Raw genomic sequence first — 7,839 nt, forward strand, 5'->3', positions numbered from 1 at the left:
TAATAATATAAGATTAAACTTTAAGAAATATGAAATGTCAATGAATTGGAAAGTTATCGGCAATTAATTGCTTTTATGTCATCACAACTTTTTAACTGACACTGTCACACATTCGACTATCTTAATTGTAGTTCATTTAACATACACTAAAGTATCTACTGCTATTAGAAAGATGGAACAGATCTAGGTACACATTTAGCAAAATTGACATTTCGTATTTATTCGTAGTACGCTTTAAAATAACCCACAAAGTTAGTGACTTTTTATTTTGCTGTAAAAGTAGTCATCAATATTTACTGGATTTCTTATAAATAAATATTCTTACACATCAAGTAGAAAAATAGCGAAGACAAATTCTGCAAGCAATACAAAACCGTATGAAATCGCGATACTAGCAATCGAAGAAATGGTTATAAATTTAGATTGTTATCTAATTATACGTAGCAAATTATTGGATTTTCAACATAAAATACATAAATCTACGTTAAACGTGAAATGTATACTTTAGCACAATTCATAAATAATCGTAAATCGTCCAATTTAAAAAGCTAAAAAAATCCGTACCTAGATCCGCGTAGCAAATACACATTCATTGTGTTCCATAAAATCATTCATTCAATTATTTATTAATATTAATCGGTAAATCATCAGTCAGCTTAATTTATCATTTACTTCTTCTTTTTCCTAGGTTGGGGAGCTGGCAGATTTTCAACTTTGCGCTTAGAACTAGGTTTCGCTCCTGCATTACCGCCACCTTTTTTCTTTCTCTCTTGTCTTTCGCGTTCCTCAAGTTCCTGATTCTCCCTCTCGATCAATGTGATTAATGTATTACATCTGCGTTGTAATTCCAAAGCTGTACGCGATTTGACGAACCAGTCGAATCGAAACTGTGGTGCAGATCTTACAGTAGCTCGAAGCTCTTCATAGACGTTCTCTTTGTCAAAGCCTAGTTAACGAAAACAGCATTATGTTAGTTTCTTGTGTTAGTGGTTAATTGTATATAATTCATAAATTGAATCATAACTTACCTAATTTGTGTAACATGCACACCAGGAATCGGTCCTCTTCCTCGGTGTAATTCTTGCCCTTGTTTGTTCCGTAAGCTATCCGTAATTGATGGAACGGAGCTCGATATCTAGCCATCTTAGCATCTAAAGCTTTTTTGATACCAGCACGACGCTGAATTTTAGCCTCGCCTCGTTCTATTTGTGCCATCACACGGTCGATATCTTGAAGCTCGTGACAGCGTTCCCAAAAGACAGCCGAGTATTCCATAACTTCCTCGGGAGTTTTACCTTCAACTTCTTTAGCGATATTTTCAATATCATCTCTGCCGTATTTTTCATTAGCTTTGATGAACTGATTAAAGTCACGCTTAGTCCAATTGGTAAAACCCTGCGTGAGTAACTTTTCTTTTTCTGCCATTTCTTCATCAGTCAAAGGCTGTGCTTCATCGATTTTACGCTGTTCTTCTTTTTGCATCTTTGCCGCATCCGAGCCTAAGAACAAATTGAATATTAGTTTACAACTGCAAAAGCATTATCAACAACAATGAACTAGAAGAAACAGTATTCTACTTGTGTTTACCTAACTCTGGATTTTTGGGAACTTTATACCCGACAGTCTGTCTAAAGTAGTAAATCTCCTGATCAAGGAGCTCAAAAAGTCTAGGAGGAAAGAATTGGAAGTCTTGAACAATCGGCTGCTTAGGCGGCCTAGGAGCTTTAGGTGCTTTCGGCTCAGAAACACGAAGAGCCTCGCGGAAATAGGCATCAACTGCATAGTTAGCTTTGCGTTCACGCTTTGGCGGCTCAATCCAGTTGCCAATACCTAATAACTTTTGCTTTTCTCTGTAATCTTGTCCTTCGAACTGATACACTGAATCCGTGGGGGCATCGACGGTAAAATTACGTAAAGTAGATTCACCGAGGCTTTCGAGTTTCGCGTTAAGCTTCTCGGTCTTCTCTTCTCCTTTTTGCAAGATCGTGTCGATGTCTTCATCGGTGATAGCACTATCCTTCGAAGCGAACACTTCATTGGCACCATGACGAATGATGTTGAGCATCTCATCTTTGTTGAGAGCATTTTGCTTGGCGTCGACGAGTCTACCTTGTTGGATAACGAGTTTGTCGAGGCGTAGTTTTACTTCAGCACGCTCGACAATCTTTTCTTCAACTGTGTTTTCGTGAATAAAGCGAAAAACTCGTACCTAATTGAAGTTTACAATGTTACTCAATTGAGCAAGTTAAATAATGTAATAAAATATTAAAGTTGATCGACATACTTGTTTTTTCTGACCAATACGATGAGCACGATCCATTGCTTGCAAATCCATCTGAGGATTCCAATCTGAATCATAAATAATGACAACATCGGCAGTAGCTAAGTTAATACCCAAACCACCGGCACGAGTGGATAGCATGAAGATAAATTTTTCGCTTCCAGGTTCGTTATATTCATTGATCTGTCTTTGGCGATCCTCATGCGCTGTATTACCGTCTAAACGACAATACTTGTATTGACGCCAATGACAGTAATCCTCCAAGATATCCAGCATCCGTGTCATTTGACTGAAAATAAGTACGCGAGACTCTTGTTCCTGAAGCTTTGGCAACAGCTTATCAAGAATAACCATTTTGCCACAGTTGTATACAAGATGTTCGTCAGTTGTGAATGGAGGACCAGGTTCAGCTCCATCAAATAGATATGGATGGTTGCAACATTTGCGCAGCTGCATGAGAATATTCTGCAGACGCATCTTCTCAATTTTACCAGCGCCATTTACGATGTCGATATCTTTCATGAGCACCTTTGTATACCATTCACGCTGCATTTTACTCAGACCTGTAAAGAATAGTGATAGTGTTGAAATGAGTATTTAAATAAATATTATAATATAATAAGCAAAGACCAATGCCAAAACTTACCTACGTAAACCTTAATTTCTTTTTTGGGTTTCAAAGCTTTTTCCACTTCAGATTTCAACCTACGTAGCAAGAATGGTCGCAGTACAGCATGTAATCTTTCAATAAGAGCATTGTCACCCATAAAATTGTTAGTATTAAACCAAGAATCAAAATCTTCAGAGCTATTGAAAACATCAGGCAACAAGAAATTCAAAAGTGACCATAATTCGTGTAAATTATTCTGAAGTGGAGTACCAGTGAGCAAAAGTCTATTGGCTGTTTTGCACTCTCTTAAAATTTCGGACAATTTAGACTTTTCATTTTTCAACCGATGAGCTTCATCTACAACCATGTAGCGCCAGTTAAACTTTTTGAAAACCCATTTTTCCCTTAGAACCATTTCATAAGATGTTACACAAACATCCCATTCTCCTGGTAACATTACGTCTCTGATAAATGCATTTCTCGTTTCAGCATCACCAATTAAGAAAACTGTTCTCAATGAAGGACACCACTTTTTGAATTCATTCATCCAATTGGCTAAAGTTGTTTTTGGTACTACTACAATATGAGGTCCAGAAATATTTCTAAAATGCTTCATATAACCCAGTAATGAAATTGTTTGCAGTGTTTTACCTGTAATATCAAACATGATTTAGTTGTTATGATGTTTATACAAATTATATCAACAATATTGTTTGATCCAATTAACAAACAAATTAGCTTATAACATAAATCTTTATAATAATTATAGAAGAAAAACAAATTTATTCTTACCGAGACCCATCTCATCAGCAAGAATACCATTGATACCATTTTCATATAATGATATCATCCAGTTAAGGCCTCGAATCTGGTAATCTCTGAGTTCTCCAGACTTGATATAAGGAGGAGAACTTTCAAACCTTGTTATTGGTGCAACAACATTCGAATCAGCAGCTAACAACTCCTCATCTTCCTCTTGTTCAGTCTTGCTGTGCCTGTGATCATGAGCATCTTTCTCATCTTTGCTTGATTTGCCAGCTGCATGAAGTTTCTCTTGTGGTCCTGGTGTTTTCCTTGGTCTGCCAGGTTTCATTTTCAAGGGACTAGCTTTATCCTTAGCATTGGCAGTCATGAAATGCGAGAAGATCTCAGTTTGCTTGAGCAAGAATTCGAATCGTTTGCTGCGATCAGTTTCAAGCTTTGTCTCGAAATCGCCACCGCCTCGTGACGACGAAGTCTCCGCCGAGGAATCATTGGAGTTTTCTCCGGCATCGCTTGTATTCTCTTCTTCCTTTGACATCTTGATGCGGCTAGCCTACAAAACAGTAAGAGCGCGCTCGCTTGTTACCTTTAGGCGTTGACTTCTTTCGAGTGGCTGCTTACGACACTAAACGTATGAAGAAAATAATTAGAGTTTTACCTAAGAATGAGAGCTTTCACTTTTTTGCATAAACGAAAACTAAAAACACGATCATTTGCCGACGATGGTGAACGACGACGACGGCTTTAGTTCACGCGTTTCGGAGTGATGCGACAACGCGGATCATAGTAACCGCCATGTTGAATTTCGATAACTATCGAACTAGGTGGTGCCTTTGTTTTCTTGAATTTCTGAGTCTTTTGTGACTGCACACATATACATCATATTGCTTTGTTTATTATTGTTGCCTTATAAGATGTTACAAAAACAGACATAAGTAATTAATAAATCACAAATGATACTTGTGAAACGATCATTTTATAAACAATTTTTTAATCAAGTTAATTAATGAAAAAAATTGTAACATTTTGATTAATTGATATTAAATTGAAGTTTGTATATTTTTTTTTCTAAATAAATTCAAAATTACAATCGAATGTCGGTTTCGATTCATCGATTTCAACATGTTCACGCGCATGCGTAATTTTGAAAAGGCGCCGAAACACGTTTTTAGAGAAAATACGCGCCAACTTTTTAGAATAGTGTACTGCGGTAGTCAATATTAACACTAATTCCTACATATTTGAACTTAAGATTATGTCTCCAGCAGGTTGAAGATAGAATCATTTGAATACACATGAATGGAGAAATTTACATGAAAAATATAAAATTTGGTAAGTTTTATTATTTAAAAAAAATACATTTACACAATTCTAACACATTTATTGTGGGAATGGAGTAGCAAATATTTCTGTATCTACATGAAAGTGAGAAAAACGGGTCTTCTTTGAGTGCGAGAGAGAGCGAGAGAGAGAGAGAGAGAGAGAGAGAGAGAGAGAGAGAGAGAGAGAGAGAGAGAGAACTAAATCGTTGTGGAAAGTGTGAAAATGAACAAGAGTGGAGCGTCCACCCTCAAATTTGCGGGAGTGAGCAGCCTTTTTAGCATCTGGACCTTTTTATTTTTCAAATGAAGACGTTTTTCCTTAATCAAGTCCTCAATTGTTATGTAAAATTGAGGATTGTGCCTTGTAATATGCCAGTGGCCTTACTATTTTGCGCACTTTGATTCGTTGACCTCTTAAAATCACATGATGGATTTTGTCAATAATTTTGAGAATAGTCACTTCCATAGGGCGTCTCGAATGATGTTCAACAGTAAACAGTTAGAAACATAGGGGTAGATTTACCAAGAGCTTCATCTAATTCAGCTTTGATTTCTTTCTGTGTTAAACCTTTTACGTAGAAATGTTTTATCACTACTCGGAACTCACTTTTATTTATTGTTAACTATAAATAAACAATTAAGTTGTTCGTTTCGATCAACAATAAAAATGGAAGCACTTGATGGATCTGGCTGAAATTTTGGCTGCACACTAGATAGAAATAACATTTGCTGTCGCATCATAATATTAAGATTTTTTATTTTATTTTTTATTAATAAAAATGTTCACATTAAAGCTACAACACCACCACAGTGATCGTATCATAAGTTGTGACGCCTTAATTGCGCGCCATCTCTTGCGTTTTTAAAGGACTTATTGAACGGCCCTTGTATGACATGGCTTGTCCCTTATCGTAGAAAGAGCATTCATCGAGATAGTTTTTTAGATTAATTAGATTTGTATTAATTAGGAATAATCGTTTATTATTTTGTTCTGATAATTAAAGTGTTTAATTGTGAACTTTCACAGCCAAAACGAATTAACTATATACTTTTATAATTAACTCATTAACTCGGTTGTACAACAATTCATCTTTCATTCACGACTTTTAATTAAACATTGAAAACGCAGTAACTGTATACTATGTAATAACAATCACTTGCATTTGCGATCAATCCATCGTTTCGTTTGCTTTCAATTGACGGTAAATTTCTACTGCTGAAAAAGATCTAAAAATAATAAGATGCTATAAGTCTTAAAAAGTATGGCATCATGGATGATATTATAAAATAACCGTTAATGACCTATTCAGGGTAAATATATGGTATCCAAAACAAATATTGCTTTTCCAAATATCCTTAATTATCTTCAGACTTAAATCTATTCCAAAGCGCCGCACAGCTTCATCGTTATCTCGCAGGCTTTCCAATTGTTCCTGCATCCACGGGGGTATTTGCGCGCGGGAGAGACTGGCCATTTTTTCTAGCGACTTGATGTTTGTGAAAGGAAATATACCGGGAATGATAGGGACGCTGATCCCTAGCTCTCGGCAATCTTTTACGAATTGGATGTACATACTAGATTCGAAAAAGAACTGTGTAATGATAAAATCTGCCCCAGCATCAATCTATAAAATTTAAGCAAAGCATCGTCTATAGTAATCGCTATTTAATGGTGTGTCAAAAAATGAACCTTTTCTTTAAGGTGTAGAAGGTCTTGTTCCTTCGAAGCTGATCGAGGATGTGTTTCAGGATAGCCAGCGACGCAAATACTGAATTGCTGAGCAAAACGTTGCCGTATAAATCTTACCAAGTCCAACGCGTGCTCGAAGTGCCCTCCGTACGTTTGCCCATCTTCAATTAAACGAGCCAAAACGAAAATCAAACTCGATTAATGTCAATGGTATTATCGCCAAGTCAATCGAATTTATCGCAGCAACTCGATCTCCGCATTTCAACACTTAGTCTGAGTGCATGCAGTTGCACATTAGCCCACGACGTAAGTGCACATGCAATGATATGGAATGCAGCTCTTACCTCCTTCGAGTGCGAAGACATTAACGATACCGAGCTCGAGTGCACGGTTCAAGACCTCCTCGACTTGGTTGCAGCTCAAACCCCTCGCCGCGCAGTGTAGCAAAGTGTTGCACGGCATATTTTCTTCGGCGATTTTTAAGGACGGAAAGCGTTCGGTCCATTTCGCTGATGCGTCCACTGGCCACGTCAGCGAGTAGAATAACGGCGCGCAATGCTCCGTTTCTTTGAAAAACCTATGCACATTTCACCCCTCTAGAGTGATTAAGTTAAGGCCAACCCGATATAAAAAGCAAAGAAGCGAGCGAAGCTGCTCGCGTCAGCCATCAGTTGCGCTATTGCTTTATCGAATCGTCGATAAGGACGCGAAGTACGCGAGTCAATTTCGTAACGACGATAACAGCGATCGAGTCTGTTCACGTGATTCATTACACAAGAGTTCCAACGCACCTCTGGTAAGTGCCGGGCGCAGCGCTCGGGAACAACTCGTAGCTGCAGAAGTGTTCGCCCTGTCGTTGCTTTTCATCGATCAGCCAAGCCAAATTGACCGGCTTCCCTCGGTCCAGTACAGCTTCTTCGTGAAACTCGCTGGGATCAACGGCTTCGCCGTCCAAAACGCGATGCCTCATCAGTGCTCGAGCGACAGCAAGCTTGGACTGTGCCGCATCGGTCACGCTGCTCTGCCAATGGCACACCAAAGTGACATGGCGATGATAGAGACGCAATGATCGCGCTCCCTCTCTCTATCTCTTTAGATTTATAGTTCATAATTATTGAAAATTTTACAGTTTGAGAAAATCCATACGTAAATTAAGTCAAGAATAACGCTTTTG

General features: G+C 37.9%; 2 protein-coding genes across 3 annotated transcripts; both read right to left on the reverse strand.

Annotated features, from left to right (window-relative positions):
- Positions 1-19: 19 nt before the first annotated feature.
- LOC131668676 (chromatin-remodeling complex ATPase chain Iswi) lies at positions 20-4,440 on the reverse strand. Of its 2 annotated transcripts, XM_058943034.1 has the most exons (7): positions 4,312-4,440; positions 3,684-4,206; positions 2,928-3,542; positions 2,285-2,844; positions 1,588-2,209; positions 1,029-1,499; positions 20-946 (listed from the first exon to the last, which is right to left on the reverse strand). In XM_058943034.1, the coding sequence occupies exons 2-7, from the start codon at positions 4,189-4,191 to the stop codon at positions 669-671; spliced, it is 3,054 nt and encodes a 1,017-aa protein (XP_058799017.1). In that variant the 5' UTR covers positions 4,192-4,206; positions 4,312-4,440; the 3' UTR covers positions 20-668. The 2 variants fall into 2 exon arrangements, with proteins under 2 accessions (XP_058799017.1, XP_058799016.1); XM_058943033.1 differs by having other exon boundaries at positions 3,684-4,433.
- Positions 4,441-5,723: 1,283 nt separating this feature from the next.
- On the reverse strand, positions 5,724-7,812 carry LOC131668677 (methylenetetrahydrofolate reductase (NADPH)). The gene is made up of 5 exons (XM_058943035.1): positions 7,457-7,812; positions 7,010-7,242; positions 6,666-6,826; positions 6,278-6,600; positions 5,724-6,202 (listed from the first exon to the last, which is right to left on the reverse strand). The coding sequence occupies exons 1-5, from the start codon at positions 7,633-7,635 to the stop codon at positions 6,145-6,147; spliced, it is 954 nt and encodes a 317-aa protein (XP_058799018.1). The 5' UTR covers positions 7,636-7,812; the 3' UTR covers positions 5,724-6,144.
- Between the last annotated feature and the right edge of the window lie 27 nt (positions 7,813-7,839).

Source organism: Phymastichus coffea, unplaced genomic scaffold, assembly GCF_024137745.1.
Source record: "Phymastichus coffea isolate CEN01 unplaced genomic scaffold, Cenicafe_Pcof_1.1 PCOF00082, whole genome shotgun sequence".
In the NCBI taxonomy this organism is placed as follows: Eukaryota; Metazoa; Arthropoda; class Insecta; order Hymenoptera; family Eulophidae; genus Phymastichus; species Phymastichus coffea.

Coding starts and splice junctions, on each gene's coding strand:
- LOC131668676 (XM_058943034.1), bottom strand. CDS start 4,191: ATGTCAAAGGAAGAAGAGAATACAAGCGATGCCGGAGAAAACTCCAAT. Junction 2,845..2,927: donor AGAAATTAAGGTTTACGTAG/GTAAGTTTTGGC, acceptor TATTCTTTACAG/GTCTGAGTAAAATGCAGCGT. Junction 2,210..2,284: donor GTATTGGTCAGAAAAAACAA/GTATGTCGATCA, acceptor AACTTCAATTAG/GTACGAGTTTTTCGCTTTAT.
- LOC131668677 (XM_058943035.1), bottom strand. CDS start 7,635: ATGAGGCATCGCGTTTTGGACGGCGAAGCCGTTGATCCCAGCGAGTTT. Junction 6,827..7,009: donor TGTCTTCGCACTCGAAGGAG/GTAAGAGCTGCA, acceptor GTTTAATTGAAG/ATGGGCAAACGTACGGAGGG. Junction 6,601..6,665: donor TTCTACACCTTAAAGAAAAG/GTTCATTTTTTG, acceptor TAAATTTTATAG/ATTGATGCTGGGGCAGATTT.